This window comes from Diabrotica undecimpunctata, chromosome 8 (genome assembly GCF_040954645.1).
Source record: "Diabrotica undecimpunctata isolate CICGRU chromosome 8, icDiaUnde3, whole genome shotgun sequence".
Taxonomy (NCBI): domain Eukaryota; kingdom Metazoa; phylum Arthropoda; class Insecta; order Coleoptera; family Chrysomelidae; genus Diabrotica; species Diabrotica undecimpunctata.
In genome coordinates, this window is record NC_092810.1 from 25,304,799 (window position 1) to 25,322,032 (window position 17,234).

The 17,234-nt window shown below is 32.7% G+C and overlaps 1 protein-coding gene across 1 annotated transcript; it reads left to right on the forward strand.

The window, feature by feature from the left end:
- The first annotated feature begins 2,374 nt into the window (after nt 1-2,374).
- Nucleotides 2,375-16,793, forward strand: Cby (beta catenin antagonist chibby). The gene is made up of 3 exons (XM_072539888.1): nt 2,375-2,840; nt 11,544-11,665; nt 14,920-16,793. Exons 1-3 carry the CDS (start codon nt 2,690-2,692, stop codon nt 14,989-14,991), a joined length of 345 nt encoding a protein of 114 aa, XP_072395989.1. The 5' UTR covers nt 2,375-2,689; the 3' UTR covers nt 14,992-16,793.
- Nucleotides 16,794-17,234: the final 441 nt, after the last annotated feature.

Consider the following 17,234-nt stretch of genomic DNA (forward strand, 5'->3'; position numbering starts at 1 on the left):
TCATGAGTTTCAGGTTAATACATGAATGTAGCCATTAAATATGGGGGTAAAAACCCTTTAAAAATTACTAAATGAAATTTAGTTTACATTATGTCTTGTTTAAAATTAAGATGGTAAAGTTACCGTTGGATTGGTAACATGGCGACTTATGACTCTACATTAAGTTGCAAGTCCTGAGACGGTATGTCTACAAGGACTTTATTAAAGCAACTGAATAAAGTCCTCGTAGACATACCGTCTCAGGACTTGCAACTTAATGTAGAGTCATATGTCGCCATGTTACCAATCCAACGGTAACTTTACCATCTTAATTTTAAACAAGACATAATGTAAACTAAATTTCATTTAGTAATTTTTAAAGGGTTTTTACCCCCATATTTAGTGGCTATATTCATGTATTAACCTAACACTAATGATGGAATACTTATTCCGAAAACGTTTTGTCTTTTTAACATAGCCCGACTGGGTTTTTATATACCTTTAAAGGATTTTATTGAATTTTTTTTTTCATATCTATACAGTGAAAATTAGTGGTATATTTGGCTCGTTTTAAATATTGATAATAAAATAGACATAAATATAAAATAACTTCCAAAGTTGTTTGATAATGCTTGGTAATCGAAGATTTCTTTTTATCTATTAAACTTTAATAAAATAAATTTTTGGCAGTAATATTTTTATTATAAAGGAACCATAAACATAACCTACAAGATCGTCAATTTCTAAAATAACATTAGAATGCTTAATAAATAAATTTACCAGAAGTGATCATTCTACTACACACTAGAAACAATTAGACCATTATAATGCAATAGTCACATAGAGTTTGGCGCTTAAGACAGACTTACATCAAATGAACACGTTTTGGTCAGGTTATCCAAATAAACTTTTAAATAAACTTATAATATCCCCGCGTGTTATTGTCGTTCAAACTCGTAATTAACTCTCCCAGAAGCCGATAGAATGGAAAACACAAGTTGATATTTTTTGTCGCTTAAATCACTTCGGAATCAATATAAACGTTAAGAAGACAAAGCTTGTGATAATTATCAAGAAAATGATAACAGACGGTCAACTCTACGTCAACCAATCCCCTGTAGAAAGAGTGAAGCACTACAACTACCTCGGCACCATAATAAATGAAGAATGGACCAACAACTAGGAGATTAGAGCACGCATCGGAAAAGCTAGATCCACCTTAAATCGGATGGGGGCCTTCTTCAAGAGTCACAACCTCTCTCTTGATACAAAAGTAAGAATGCTGCGAGGCTACGTCTTCGCTGTCATTTTTTATGGTGTTGAATCGTGGATCTTGAACGAAGATATGTGCAGAAAACTGGAAGTATTTGAGATGTGGCTATATTGGAGAATACTTAAGAACCCGTGGACTGACCGAGTCACAAATAAGAAGGTCCTCAGAAGAATGAATAAGAACCAAGAGTTACTGACCACCATCAAATCTCGAAAGTTACAATTCTTCGGACATATTATCCGAAATAAATCCAGACCATGTCTTATCCATTATTATCTAGACTAAACATCTTGGTTGAAGAACCTTAGAAACTGGTAAATACAGCGTCTGTGCAGTTTTTCCGCGCTGCTGCAGATAAGATAAAGAGATAAATCTTAAATTTATGATTATATACGATGTTTAAATAAATATTTAAAATAAATTGTTGTTTTACCCAGCTCAAAAGTTTTCTATTTTTCAATTTATTATACATAAGATTCTTTATTTGAATTTTGTTGTGGTAATTTTTGTATGTGGGTACATTTTTTTTTCAATTTAGTTTGATAACGTTATGTAAACTGCATCTAGACTTATAAATATTACAGTTTTAGTCATTTTGTATGAATAATACTCGTTACGAGGGTCAAAGCTCTTCGATCTTGAATCCAGCGATATCCTCAACAGTAGTAATAAACATATAAAATAAAATCATTCATTAATTCTGAACACCATATGTAACACTAAATAAACAAAATGATCAATATGATGGAGCCATGAGGTAGATTTATATTCAGTTTTTTAGATTATATATAACCCATCTATTTGCTTATGTGCAATGAAAACACTTTTATTTCTGAATACTACGGTTTAAATATTTAGTTACTGTAGATGTTACGGGACAACCTGTAGATTTTCAAAAGTTGGAAAATCACGTTCATAAATATCCCAGTTTTCAAAATGCAATACTTAAATGAAATAAAAGAGAAGTATAAAAACGTCCATTGTAATATTAGCCATTTTGCAATTCTTATAATCGACGGAAGTTTGGCTCACATATTTTGGTTTATTTCTTAAAATACGAATTATATGGCAATTTGCAAAGATCCAGTGGATCTATTGTATTTTTCTTGTATGAATCTCTTTGGACAATTTTGCACGAGAAAAAAATTTACAATGAATCTCTAAATTATTTTAATTGTGATCTTTAAGTATTAAAATAACTGCATTCGACCTACAAAGTTCCAAATGCAGGAGGATTTAAGGCTTGTAGTCGTATAACGTCAATATATCTTCCTGTAATACGCGCCAGTCCATTCCTGCATTTTCCTTCCGTTGCCATGGTGATTGACGACAATCGATAATAACAGATGCAGAAATTACCTAGCTCCAGCCCGGGTTAGTAATAAACCGTCATTGTTGACACACAAATAAATTCAATTCGGTAGTAGAGACACAGAAATGCCAATATTTGGAAGTAAATTTTCACCTAAGAAAATTCCTACGAGAAAAGCCAATGCGGAAAATGTTCCTATTAATTTGACAGAGACGAGAGTGCATTTGGATCTGGGGGACCAGAAGTTCGCTTTTGAGAGAGGAAACTGGGTGCCAGGTATGTATATTTTGTAAACAATAAAGTGATTCTTGATATAATAACATTTTCTTCGCCTTTTATTGCTATAATATACGCTTGTAAAACATCTCTAGGTACATTTTAAATTTATTTTATTTTGGGTAAAATTAATTTAATAACCAAATATGGTTGCTGTATGCATTATTTCACTATTTACTGTGTAATGGTCATGATTATTCTCTTTCTTCTAGGTTGTTATCTCTTGTGAATTTCATCTTTTGTTTGTCATTAATAATTGTAGTTTGTTATACAGGGTGTGTCACAACGAGCTTACACTATCTATGTATCGAAAACACAAGAATTTATAAAAATTGGTTTACGAACTTAAACAAAATATTTGACAGACATGCCACTTCCGGTTATACCCGTGGCTCTCGGCTAAAAGGGCATATCTATGCAAAATGAAATTGTTCAGAAGACGAAATTGAAAGTTCAACATTTTTTTAAAATCAAATGTGTTATTTTAGCTATTGTTTGGCATATTATAATGAAAGAGAATCGAATAAACTAACTTTTGCTGCATATAAACAATTCATACCTTATTCTAATTTGAAGTTATTATACTCCATTCGCTTAGCTCGGGCATATTTTGACAGATTCATTGTCGGAAACCTACAACACAACAATTCCTACTTGTCAGTATTAACAGCTTAAGTATACTACTATTGCAGACTTCTTTCTTTGAAAAAAGAAGAATTATTCTATAGTTTATTTTTATGAACGAGAGAGTAATTAGCATAATTTTAACTGGTAGCTCCGACCACTCCATGGGCGTGCTCAAGATTAATTGAAAAATTACTTTGAATAATTGTAAAAAATAAATGAATTATTTCAGTGTTATAAAGTGTTATGTGTATGTAAACAAAAGTGACCTCTTTTATCACACACTATATTAGAACTGACTGGCCTACATTAAAAAAGGTTTTAAAAATTCACATTTTTTTTAATTTTTAAAAATTACAAAAGAGAAAAAGAGTTTTTAAAACCGTCTAAGGTATGTTAAATAGATGAATAAAAATATTAATATAAAACTTACAGCTACTTGTTACAAATCCAAATCAGATTCAGAAGATGAACTTTCAGAACCAAGATTTATAATAACTGGCTCGATCATTTTATCAGTAATATTGTCCAGCTTCCACATTTTTTCCTCTTCTTTAATAGTGTGATTTACTGCCTTTTCCCAGTTTTCAGGTTTTACATTATTTACGGCCTCCAAAAACAACTGTTTAACATCATGAATTTTAAAAGTGGTATTTTTTCTTGAAACTTCACTCTTTATCTGTGCCCATACCAGTTCAATCGGGTTTAATTCACAATGATATGGTGGGGATCTAAGTACTGTCATTCCACGATTTTTGGCAATTTCATCAATTTCGTATTTTTTAAATTTTTCTTTATGAAGGGCACACAACGAATAAAGTTCCTTTCTTATAGATCCGGGATGGTACGTAATATTTTTTGAACTCAGCCAATTCTGCAAGTCTTTTTTTAACCACTTGGTTGTGGGCACATGTAGACCTCCAATTGGAATTTTTCAATTGGAGGAAACAAAAACAACAAAAAAAACCAAAAATTTGGAAACAGTCCTTCTATAAGTCTGGAGTGATAACTTGCATTATCCATTACTATTACACAGTTCTTAGGAAGAAGATCTATCATTTGTTCGAACCATTCTTGAAAGACATCAGCGTTCATGTCTTCATGGTAGTCACCGGTACGAGTTGATTCAAAAGTTAATAAACCACCTTCAACAAAACCGTCTGAACTGCCAATGTATACTATTATCAGCCTGCGTCCCTTTCCTGATGGTGGGTTTAAACCAGTAGATAAGTTATTTACAAAAGCGTGCCTTTGACTTGTAACAGTTTCATCCTGCCAAAATTTATTTGGTGTATGACCCTCGTTGATCCATGTTTCATCAAGATAAAATATTTTTCTTTTTTGGTTTCTCATTTCCATTATGGTTCTTAGAAAATGTCTTCTCCATATGACAATATCGCTTCTTTCTAATAAAATAGACTTTCTGGGATTCTTTTTTCAGCGGAAGCCTATTTCTTTTAAAAGTTTCCATAACGTACCTCGACTCATTTCTGGGTAATCCTTATCATCTCGAACTGAGACAAGAACTTTATCCAATGTTGGAAATTCTTGTCTAAAGAAGAATTCAAGCACTTTCCGTCGAAGTCCTTCTTTAAAATGATATTCTATTTGAAATTTTGGTTTCCCTGGAGCATTACGTGGCATTTGAAAACTACCACATTTCTCTTCTTTAATAACTCTGTAAATCGTAGATTTCCCAACACCAAGTGTACTGCTAACTAACTCAACGGTCTCATCAACACTTTCACATAAACGTTTGTCTGTAAATGATTTAAAACAATTAAATATTAATGTTTTTTCATTAACTGTTAGAGGACCAATTTTTCGGCGTTTACACGGCACTTCCAAATTTTCCATAACACTAGTATACACAATAAACTGCACCTTGCAACTGAAGTACCTACTTTTAGTGAACTGTTAAGAATTTTGAATACGCCACTTGGACCTTCCTACAAAATGGAAAAACCCACTATCACATTTTCTGTGGAATAAGTTTAGAAGGTAATTATCTAGTCAATTACTGTCGTAGATTCCTGGAAATAAAGAATTAAATGTTTGATTGTTGAAACCCTTACTTCGTGGAATGCACTCATTTCAGATAAAATAAAACGTTTTATTTTATCTAAAGAATTAAACTTTATTTTGCAAATAGGTAGGTACTTATTAAACTTTTATTGGTTATATATAACCAATAAAATAAACATCTTACATTTCTTGCAAATTCATTAGTACCTGTTAACCTCCATCACTCCGACACTGGCAACCTTATTTAGGGATTAGTAACCCTCACAACTATTGTATTCTATTCTGCTCCAACCTTTATACCTGGTGGTCATACTCAATTTAAAATTGTTTTCCTATATACTTCTGTAAACTTGTTGACAAATATCTGTTTTTCATTGAGTCACCCGTATCAACAGTTTAGGGATTTGCATACATAATTTATTGTTTTATTACTCTCTCATACATAAAAATACACTATAAGGGTAGTATATATTATTTAAAAGATATATTTTAGTTGTTATAATTTAACTATTATATATGGTGCAAATAAATAAATATTGATTGTCAGTGATTTGTAAAGTTCTATTTTATATACTATTTAGTTTGTTTACTATTAATATTGGCTAGTATGTACGTAAGTACGTATGCTTGGTTGTATAGTAATTTCCAGCCACTTCGAGTCTGTCAAAAAGTAACTAACTTCGCAAAAAAATAATTACTAAATTCACTAGACAGTTCGGACTGGAGATAGCGAACCGAGTATAGTAGTTTTCTTCATCAGGGTACTCAGATATATCCTTTTACTCAAATGTAAACTTTATTGTAATAACTTTTTATGTAAAATGTCATTAATAACTTTCTTCTCCATCTAGTAAGACATCTTCAACGTTTTCATCCTATGGAATAGACCTATAGTAGTCGTGGAAGACATCGGGTATTAGCGGCAGGATGTCAATAAGGTCCTTCTTCTTATTCGCTGAGATTGCGAGAGGACCACCGTAGGACAGTTCAGGGTTCAGTTGGCTGCGGAAACGGCCTCTACGGCGATAGTTTATTGTCTTAAACGACGAATCTGTATCCAGTATCTCCTTGTAAAGGACTTTTCCTGTCTCTTTTATGTAACGAAGCCACTTTATGTTCCTCCATGTAATTGCAAAAAGTCTGACTACTTCATTACTGTCACAACAAATGGGTTATTCTTCCCCGTCTGACGAACCAACTGCATCCAGTCGTGCGGGTGGTATGATTTTTTTTTTCATTTTTTCTATCAGAGCATGATCAGAGTCACACTTCGTATGAGTGTGACCAGGAACTAGAAATTTGTGGTCAATCACCTCTAGAGTTGGATGGTCGTTTATGACAGACATGAACATGGCAGCTCCATGCGAGTTCTTATTCTGTCCTCCACATGTGTCTGACCACAAGATTACCCTCTTCACATGTAGTGGAAGATTCAAGAGATGCTTCTGTAAACATGAATCAATTTGGTTGCCTCCTCTTGCAGCTACTACGTCATTCTGGTCTGGTCTTCTCCGTCATTTCCACTGTTGTAGAATCGTCTTCCATAAAACGATTATTAGTTTTGCAGCGTTTCGATTCCGAAGTAGCAGTCACAGAGTCTACATGCTGACTTTGACTCATTTCTTTTTCGGCTACAGCGTCATTTTGTGTATTATCTGAAAAAAATAACCATTCCTGTGACATTGTTTCTACTTATACACTTGTGCCCCGCTAGATTCCGAAATTATTTACTTCAATCAATAAAATCAGGCCACTGTCTCCTTGCAAATTTAATAGAAATAAAAATAATAAGACCGTTGCACGAGATCTTTTATTTGGGTAAAGAGAAAAGTAGGTCCAGTGAAATACTTCATCATCATCATCAGTAGCTCGACAACCCTTTCTGGGTCCTGGCTTGTTCTAGGATTTTCCGCCGTTCTGCTCTGTTCCTTGCTTTGTTTTTCCAGTTGGTAATCTTAAGTGTTTTCAGATCTTGTTCCATGTATCTAAAGTTTGGGTCTTCCCTTTGACCTTCTCCCTACTGGTGTTTGCCTCATTATATGTTTTGGTGTTTCAGTCTCCAACATCCATTCAACATGGCTCATCCAGCGCAGACGTCCGATCTTTATGGATGTTATGACCTCGGGTTCATTGTATGCTGTGTATATTTCAAAATTATATCTTCTGCGTCATATGTCATTTTCTTAGCTAAGTGAAATACTTACCAATATTAGTTTTCGACAATGCAGCTCATAATATCCTTTTACTTCTTTCATTTCTGAGGGTCTCCGCATCATTCTTCCTCTCCCTCCCACGTGATGCTCTATTTTCCATTATTCCGCTATTGATAATGTTTTATTCCAATAATACGTTTTTTCACATATATTTAAACACTTTATACTGATTAAATTTGGGTAAATGAAATTATGTCTAAATATCTCCTTTTACTCTAATCATAAATTAGTAAATTTAGTGCATCTGATTTCAGTAAACGAAAATATCTTTAGATATCCCTTTTTACCCAAACGTAATTCTTGCATTCTAGGTTCATATATGATTCACGTAAAAAGAATTATCTACTAATATAAAATTTTACCCGAATTTATTTGGTATATACATTTGGAAACTAAAGCATATCTGGAATGATTCCTCTTTACTTGATTGTAAACGTTGATTTTGTTCAATGGCTCCCTTTTCACATGTCATTCATGTCAAAATCTAATGAAATTATTTAGACCAGTGGTCGCCAACCTGTCGATCGCGAGCTACCGGTAGCTCGCGGAGGCAATTCTGGTAGCTCTCACAACGATTTTAATTTAAAAAATACAAACTGCAAAAATCAGAGAAGCTTCCGAAAATTCCACAAAAAAATCTAATTATCATAATATTAAACATAAACAGCGGCAACGTTGCGGTGAGCGATCTGCCCCTGACGCCGTCAAGCTAGAATCGGCTATTTATAGAACCGACCAGCCGGACCAGCGCGTTGTGTTCGAGAACGATCTGGATTGCTTTGAACGGGATAAATACGCACGGCGCGGCGACATTGCGCTTAGTTTAAAACTGAACGCGTAACCAACGTCCAGCGATTGGGTTAGTAGAGAACAACAAAAATAATATTATGGCAAGCAGTTGTAAGAAGGTAAAGACATACCAGTTTCATTCGGAATGGGAAGAACAATACTTTTTTACAGAAGTTAAAGATAAAAATATGTGTTTGTTATGTAATATTTCGGTCTCCGTTGCTAAAAAGAAAATATTGAGAGACATCATAAAACTGTACATTCTAATTTTGAAAAATCATTCCCACTACATTATGCCGCCAGAAAGGAGAAACTGAAACAGTTAAAAAAACAGTTAATTGGACAACAATCAATATTTTTAAGAACAGTCGACAAAAATAAGGCTGCAACTGAAGCATCGTACCGTGTGTCTCAGATAATTGCACAAAAAAAGAAACCTTATGAAGACTTTCGCGCAGCAGTTTCCAAAACTACAATTGCCATTTGGATCGCCAACCTTCGAAAGGAGACGGCGCAATGAGAAGAAGATGAAGACGGGGAAATGATAAAACAGGCGTTTTTAGAAGCTGCTGATTCGTTATTTGCCAACTTTAGAAATAAAGACGAGATAGTTTCAGCTATAAAATCTATGCATTTTTCTGCTAATACAGTGATGGGACGTGTAGAAGTAATGAGCAATGATATTTTTTTACAGTTAAGAACTGACTTAGATAACTGTGTTTATTTTTCACTTCAACTGGATGAATCAACAGATGTCGTTGACACTGCCCAGATGGCCGTGTTCGTCAGGATGGTTTTTAGTGATTTTACGATTAAAGAAGATCTTTTGAAGTTCATTCCACTGAAAGGACACACTACTGGACAGGAGTTGTTTTCTCATTTAAAAAATATTATTTCTTCCGAGAAAATTCCAATATCGAAAATGGTAGGCTTGACAACCGATGGCGCTCCAGCTATGGTGGGTTGTGATAAGGGTCTCGTGGCGTTATATCGTAAAGATGAAACTTTTCCGCAATTTCTCTGTTACCACTGCATTATCCATCAGCAAGCATTATGTGGAAATTTCCTGAAACTAAACAACGTTATGAAACTGGTGGTAAAAATTGTGAACAAGATTAGAGCTCAAGCGTTACAAAGAAGATTATTCAGAACCTTGGCCGATGAAGTTGACTGTCAATACGGGGACCTACTCCTTCACTCTGAAGTCCGATGGTTGAGTAGAGGACGGGTGCTGAAACGTTTTAATGATGTCCTATCTGGCATAGTTCCATTTTTCAAACAACGCGATGAACCGACTCCGGAACTAGAAAATTCAATCTGGCTTAGAGATTTTGGTTTTCTCGTGGACATTACAGAGAAATTAAACGAACTTAATTTGCAGCTTCAGGGGAGAGACAAAGAACTAGCGGAAATGATTTATGATATAAAAGCATTTATCAAAAAGCTTGAGTTTTGAGAACAAAACCTAATTAACAGCGATTCCAAGCATTTTCCTATTCTTTCAGAAAAAATATCTCAAAATCCATTAGAACCCTATGACAACAAATATCATGTAGAAATAATTTCTACCCTGAAGAGTAACTTCAAAAATCGTTTTAAGGATTTCAATGAAATGGCTTTAGTAGCGCAGTTTGTTGTTTCACCCTTTATGGAAATTGATATCCAGCAGTTTGCAGCTTGTGTTATGCAGAACTTTGGCGAAGACATCGCTGCAACATAAATGGAAGTCATTGAATTTCAAAATGATTTAGCCTTAAAATCGTTAGTCTCAAGTACTAAATGTATCTGGCCTATTGTAAGTAAAGACAAATATTCAGTTCTATGCCGTGTTGCCTTGAAAGTGAAAGCATTATTCAGTTCAACCTATTTGTGTGAATCTTTTTTTTCCAATATGAAGTTTATTAAGAACAAATATCGCAATCGACTTACAGATGAACATTTGGATAATTGTATTCGAATGGCTGCATCAAATTATACTGCAAACATTAAAAAAATTATCGATGAGTCTGAGTGTCAGCCTTCTCATTGAACGTGCTTTTTTATTTTTCAATGTTTATGTTAGTGCGTTACTTTTTTGTTGTTACTATTTTTAAATCATACGTGACATGCCGTTGTGGCTGGATAAAAGTTTGTGTTTATTTTTCAAATACCTTCGTTTGATAGGTAGGAATGTAGCTATGAACAAGTACGTACTAGTAATATTAGTTATTTTGTTATTAGTTTATTATTAGTACCTATATATTATGTATTACCAGTTAAACAGTAAAATAAATACATATAATGATAGATTAACTGTGGATTATTTCATTTACGTTGCGTTACGTGGCTTCCGTGTGGGTAGCTCGCTGTTGATTCCAAAATTAACAAAGTAGCTCAACACATTGAAGAGGTTGGCGACCACTGATTTAGACTGTAGATATATCCTTTTATCCAAATGAAGAACAGAAAATTTCCTTTATTTTGGATTTTTTAACTCATTTCGGGAAGAAAATCGAGATATGCCCTTTTACCCGAGAGCCACGGACACCTGAAGTGAACAGCAACTTTGTTATTTTAAATAAAACACCCTGTATATTATTGTATTTTTAGATTCTTCATAAAATTCTAGATACAATTTGTAGAAAGGTCAAAACTTCATATTTTTTGAGTTATTCATATTTTTTCAAAAATTTTGACAGATAGAGACAAACTTTTCAAACTTAATAGCTCATCAATTTAGGTAGGTTATTCTTCAAAATCCGAAGACCTATTACTTTTAAAATAATTTATTATTTCCAATATGTCATTGCCAGTAACTGGATTGTAAAAAAATTATCTCAAGGTGAGTACATGAGGTATCGCTTTTATTTGGAATATTGATAAACCCCTAAAATTAGGTACCTACATTTTTTTTAATATATTACCACTGTACCTAATACGTACTAAAACTAATAATTAATATTAACTGAAACACATTTTCGAATAGTATTTACTAAAAAAGAATGTCACAAGAAAAATTATTCTTGGCGATTACAGCCCGAAAAATAATGTATTCTTTTTATTTTCTTTACAGAAGACCAACAGCCTCAACAAGGCATGACATACAGGAATAGACAACGATTGAAGAAGAAAATACAGGAACTGGAAGAAGAAAATAATATGTTAAGGTTAAAGTACGAAATGATGTTAAATATGGTAAGACATTCATAAAAAAAAGTAGGAAAATTTTGATCGAAATACTTTCTGGTCAGTTATTTGTATTTATATGTTGTCCTGTCGATGTTTTTATTTAAAATAAATATCTGTTGTGTCTAAAATATTTTAATTTTGAAATCCAATCGAATTCCCCAATAAAATGCATCGTGAATTGATAAGCTCAGTATGGCTTAGCTATACCAGGCCGGATTTGTTTTGAGGTGGATATTAAGAGTAATTAACTTCAGTAATATTAATTGACTTATCCTCCCTCTCAAATAGGTCGGAAATATTAATAAAAAAATTTAAGTATTTAAAAATTACTAAAAACTACTCAAAATAAATCGTTTTTTTCCTATTTTTCTTGCTACTAACTTTAAAACGAATCATTTTAGAGCAAAGTCCTAATGAAATAAAATAGCGATAATTGTATTTTATATAAGATACGACTGGTTAAAAATGTGTTAATTTATTATACTTGCTGCAAAATAGCAATAAATACAAAAAGGGGGGAAACAACCCTTTTCTTATTCAATGTTTTCAACCACTTACATTGCACGTAGTACCTTCATAATTCGCCTAGAAAATCTGTATAATATAATAAAACAATCTTCCAGATTTCATTTCATTAAAATCAATTTAATAGATTTTGCCTAATTTTGCAATCTAATTAAAAAAAATTGGAATTTTTTTAAATCTTGCACGGCAAAAACTAGACCATATGTTTTCCAATTTTTTTACATATAAAAAAGCACTCCACCTACGTAAAGTACTTTATAGAATTGAAATAGGATTATTTGGGCAGTCCCAGGAATGTTTTAAATTTATAAACAATTTTTTGGCTTATAGACAAATAGAATATCTCTGTAAGACCAGGTTTGTCAGTACAAATAAGACATTCATAAATCGTATCTTTTCTTTTTTTATTATTCACTGTACACACTGCACTTTTTCCTTTTCGTTTCTCCTTTTGTATTTTTCTCAGCTATTTTGCTCAAAATATGCCGTTCAGACAAGTTATTCAATGTTTTAGGAACATTTTTCTGAGGAGAGCGTATTAAATTTCTTATTAATTTCTAGTCGAAAGTCATAAAGAGACAATTTTGTTCCAGAATATTTGTTAAATAAAAAATAAGAGTTTACTAAAATCACTTGTAGTATATGTATACCCAATTTTTTGTACCAGCGAAGGGTTTTTCTTTTTCTTCTTTTTTTTGAATGGTCTGTTCTGGCGGTAGTATCAAATTTACCAGCATAAACTTTCCTATTTTGAACTAATCCGTTAGGTTCAGTAAGTACATACATTTTTATACCAAATTTATGGCGCTTATTTTTAATATAGATTCTAAAACAGAGACGACCACGTCATAAAACTACTGATTCATCAAGGGAGAGATTTGTGTCAGGCAGATATATGTCATTCATTTTTTGATAGTATGATAACATTTGTACGGTACCATGGATTCATCAATAGATATTGATATGGTCTCACCAACCGGCACATGGTTTATAAATGAATTGTTTAAATGTTCTATAAGTGGTGGTAGTTTAGCAAACTTATCATTTTTTTGTAGCTGAGTGTTAGCTGAAAAATATAAATTCTGCAAAATTTCTCTAAACCTCATTCTCGACATTGCGTTGGCGGTTGCTTTATTTCTGAGATCCAAATCAACTCCAGTACATATCTTTTCTGGACCTTTGAGAATAACCGGAAATCAGTAGGATTGCAAAGAATACTTTGAGTTCTTCAAAATCGAAATCTCAAATGATGTGTTTGAATTTTTGTGTCGGGCATACTTTATAGTCTCTTCTTTTGTTTTCAAAAAAATTGTCACACAAAAAAAGTGTAAAGAAGTCGATTGAATTTTCACAGTGAACATTATTTCGATTGGAAAGTGAGATATTTTCTTGATATTTATGTTGGGACAAGTCATCTCTTTTCCAGTTATTTTGTCCATTTGATTTATTCGCTCTTTTATTAGATTGAACAACATTTATTAGATGTTCATCATCGATCGTCGAGAACATATATTCAGCCTGTTGTGTCTCACATTGTGGAGTAACAGTTGCCTCAGGTGGAGCGTTCAGTATCTTTGATGAAAACTTATCAGAAAAATTGAAATTCACATCATCCGATGATTCAGAATCTCCATCAGAATCTTCTCCTGGAGGATAAATGTATATGTCTGCAGAGTGCAGAATCAAACTACTTCTCATTTAGTTCATCAATTAGATTATTCAGAGTATCAGCTGAACAACTCGTTTTCTTTCCATGAATTCACGTCCATAATTTCAAACTAAAAATAAAAACCTCAATTATCCCTCATTCAATTTGAGCGATTTAAACGATACAGATGTATTATATAGGCATATAATAGTACCTAAACTTACCCCGTTCGCAATATTTCCCAACAAGATAGCTATAATCCAACTAGAAGTTATACAACTGCACCTTCCTTGAAATTTTGATATGAATCACACAATTAATGAATTATACGAAACCGGTGGGTAAATTTAGTATGCACGTGTTGTTTTGACACTACCAAACACAAATAGTTCATCAGATCTGAGACCAACAGTGACATCTTGTAACCAGAATCGAAACTAACAATTGTTTCAGATTTGGAACATGGCAGCGAATGGGTTAATTTTAAATTCAAAAAACGGCGTTGGGAAAGACTTAACAAGACGCTTAATTTAAAAGAAAAAAGTTGAATTATGAGCAGTGGTTCCTAAGATACAACCCGTCAAAGATGACTGGCATTTGCGACGAAGTTATAAACAATTATTATATTTCCTCGGCATCCAATGGAACAATTTTCTCCTTTTTTTACCGGATCCTGAATTGCAGGTTCATCATAAGATCCATTTCCATCCTACGATTTTGTCACTGTTTCTTACTCGACTCGACTGTTAGCGTATTCATGAATGATAAATCATAATCATCGTAATTCAGTTTAAATAATTTTGGGGTTCTGATTAGATACATTTTTTTTCAAAGATCCAATTGTCTGAGACGGATCAGATCCGAACCTCCCCTCCTTACTGAAAAGAAGATAGAATCTTGGACATGGTAATCAAACAATCAATAGTAGAGATCCCACGACTATTTCTAACTTATAAATTGGATTCAGCTAAATATTTCTATTTATAAACTTTTGATTAAAAAATATTCTTCACTATATATATATATATAATTATTAGCACAACAAATCATATATAGTGCTGAAGAATTTATTTTTTATAATTTTTAGCTAACACAGGCCGCTGCCGAGGGACAGATAGTTTACCCGGATTTAGAAAAGTTCCGGAAAAAGAAAAAATAGAACCACAATTTCAGTAAACGAATTTGAACATGCTTAAATCATTGTAAATAAATTTTTTTCTTTTATTTGCTTTTATTTTCATTTTTATATGGTAATTACCCAACGGTGAAACTAAAGATCCAAGTTAATAAGTATTTAATTTTATATTAATAGAGTAAATTATAAATTTATTACAAGCAATAAAGTATACATGGAATTTCGATAGGTAGAATAGGTAGTTTAATGGTTCCAGTAATAGAATAGAATTATGATACAGTCGTCGCCAAATATGAAGAACCAAGGATACTTCGTCGAGCACCCACCGGTAGATATAATTGGTAAAGTTTGTTTAGCAGTAAATGGTTGACTACAATTAGTACCGACTATAAACATCCTGGGTTAACCAATAATAGTATAAAAAACCCGGTTTCAGGTAAAATTTAAATATGTTTCCTGGTAAAATTTGTCAATCTTCATTTCTTAATGTTGATTTAATTGCGTACAATACAAACTCATTATAATTTCATTAATACAGATAAGGCTTATATTGACGAAACTGTACTGATAAGAGGGTTTTTCGAATTCGATGGTAGTGCGCGACGTTTTTACTAATCACCTTCTTAAGTGGTTTTCAGGTATTTATATAATAAGTTTATGGAACCGAACACCAACCAGTACTTAAATACAAGTTCCTAATAAAATTTGTTTGTCTTTATGTATCACGGGAAGTGTTAAGTAGTAATACTTATTTTATTCATTACGTTTTCTATTAAGTATATGGCGTCCGTGGGATAATAATAATGGGGCTTCTTCTAGTGTTCCGGTAAAGAAGAAACATTTATCTGTAGATGCAAAGCAAATTGTAAAAACTATATACAGTACCTTACTTAAAAGAGGACTTGACACAACTTCCGCTACGAGTGAAATATGCGATTTGACGAAAATACCCCTGACCACAGTAAAAAGAATTACATCAAATCCCATAGAAATAAGAAAAAAACGTAAAGATTCCAGTTCCACCAAATATATGGACGAAGCCGATAAGGACTTGATACGTCGAAAAGTCTATACTATGTACGAAGAGCAACGCATACCTACATTAAGAGCTCTAAAGCAACGACTTAATGTTGACGAAACCCAAATAAGATGTAGCCTCACCAGCTGATGAAAAATTTTGAAAAATAAGAATATTAAAGACTCCTGCGTCGTCTACCATGAAGATACAACGGCAGAACTTTTTGAAGAATGGTTCAAAAATAATCTTATGCCAAACATTCCTCAGAATAGCGCGATAGTAATGGACAATGCAAGCTATCACAGTGGCCAACTAAGTAAGGCTCCAAACTCGAATAATACTAAATTGGAAATTCAAAATTACGTGGAGACGAATGATATGTACTTTGAATAATGTTACACCAAACAAGAGCTTTTAGAACTTTTAAAGTTTTTCTTTTTTTGTTTTGTTTTTCTATAATCTTAGAAATTAAAACTCATTTGAAAACATTAATTTCGGGTATATAAGACCAAACAATATATTTTACATCCGTTTTTTGTTTTTGTCGTCGTAATTATTGTAAATTTTGTAAATCCTTTACTCTATTATAGGAGTACCGTCTAGTCAGTGTTAGCTGTCAAAAGACCAACTCTGTCTACCTCGTTTGCTTATCGCTCCGGATCGGTCTTAACAATGGGCCAAGTCAGATAAATTTAATAATATTTACGACCGCACTAATTGAAGTCAGCCATTTTCTGCTAAACAAACTTTACATAGGTTACTTAGAACATTGTGAAACAGTGGCGTGTATATTTTGAGACATGAAATAAATGGGTAATGCTATAGAATAAAATAAAAAATCATTGTTTTCAGGTAATATATTTTCAACCAAAATTACTCTAATAATTTTATTTTTTTTCCTTTAGCTTAAACCCTACTTATCTTAATCACTCATTTGGAAAAAAGAATATTTTGTAATGACTCGCCTGTTGTGTGGTATTTTTATATAAATATCGAAATTATATTTTCAAGGAGTATTTAGATACACTAATACAGTTATATATATTTTAGTTAAATATATTACAACACAACTTAAAAAACAAATAATCATCTTAGGTTGCTATACTAAAAGTATACCAACTATGTCTTGTATTTAAGTTAGGAGCATCTTCCAATATCATATTTTCTGGACGTTAATTCTACTCCTGAGAAAATAAGAAGCAATGATCAGGATAAGAAATAGTAAGGCAAATGTAACTATTAAGAACTT

Bases quoted from the DNA above. Each gene is read 5' to 3' on its own strand.
- Cby (XM_072539888.1), top strand. From the start codon at position 2,690: ATGCCAATATTTGGAAGTAAATTTTCACCTAAGAAAATTCCTACGAGA. The intron at 2,841-11,543 runs GTATGTATATTT...TTTTCTTTACAG, and splicing joins GAGAGGAAACTGGGTGCCAG to AAGACCAACAGCCTCAACAA. The intron at 11,666-14,919 runs GTAAGACATTCA...TATAATTTTTAG, and splicing joins ACGAAATGATGTTAAATATG to CTAACACAGGCCGCTGCCGA.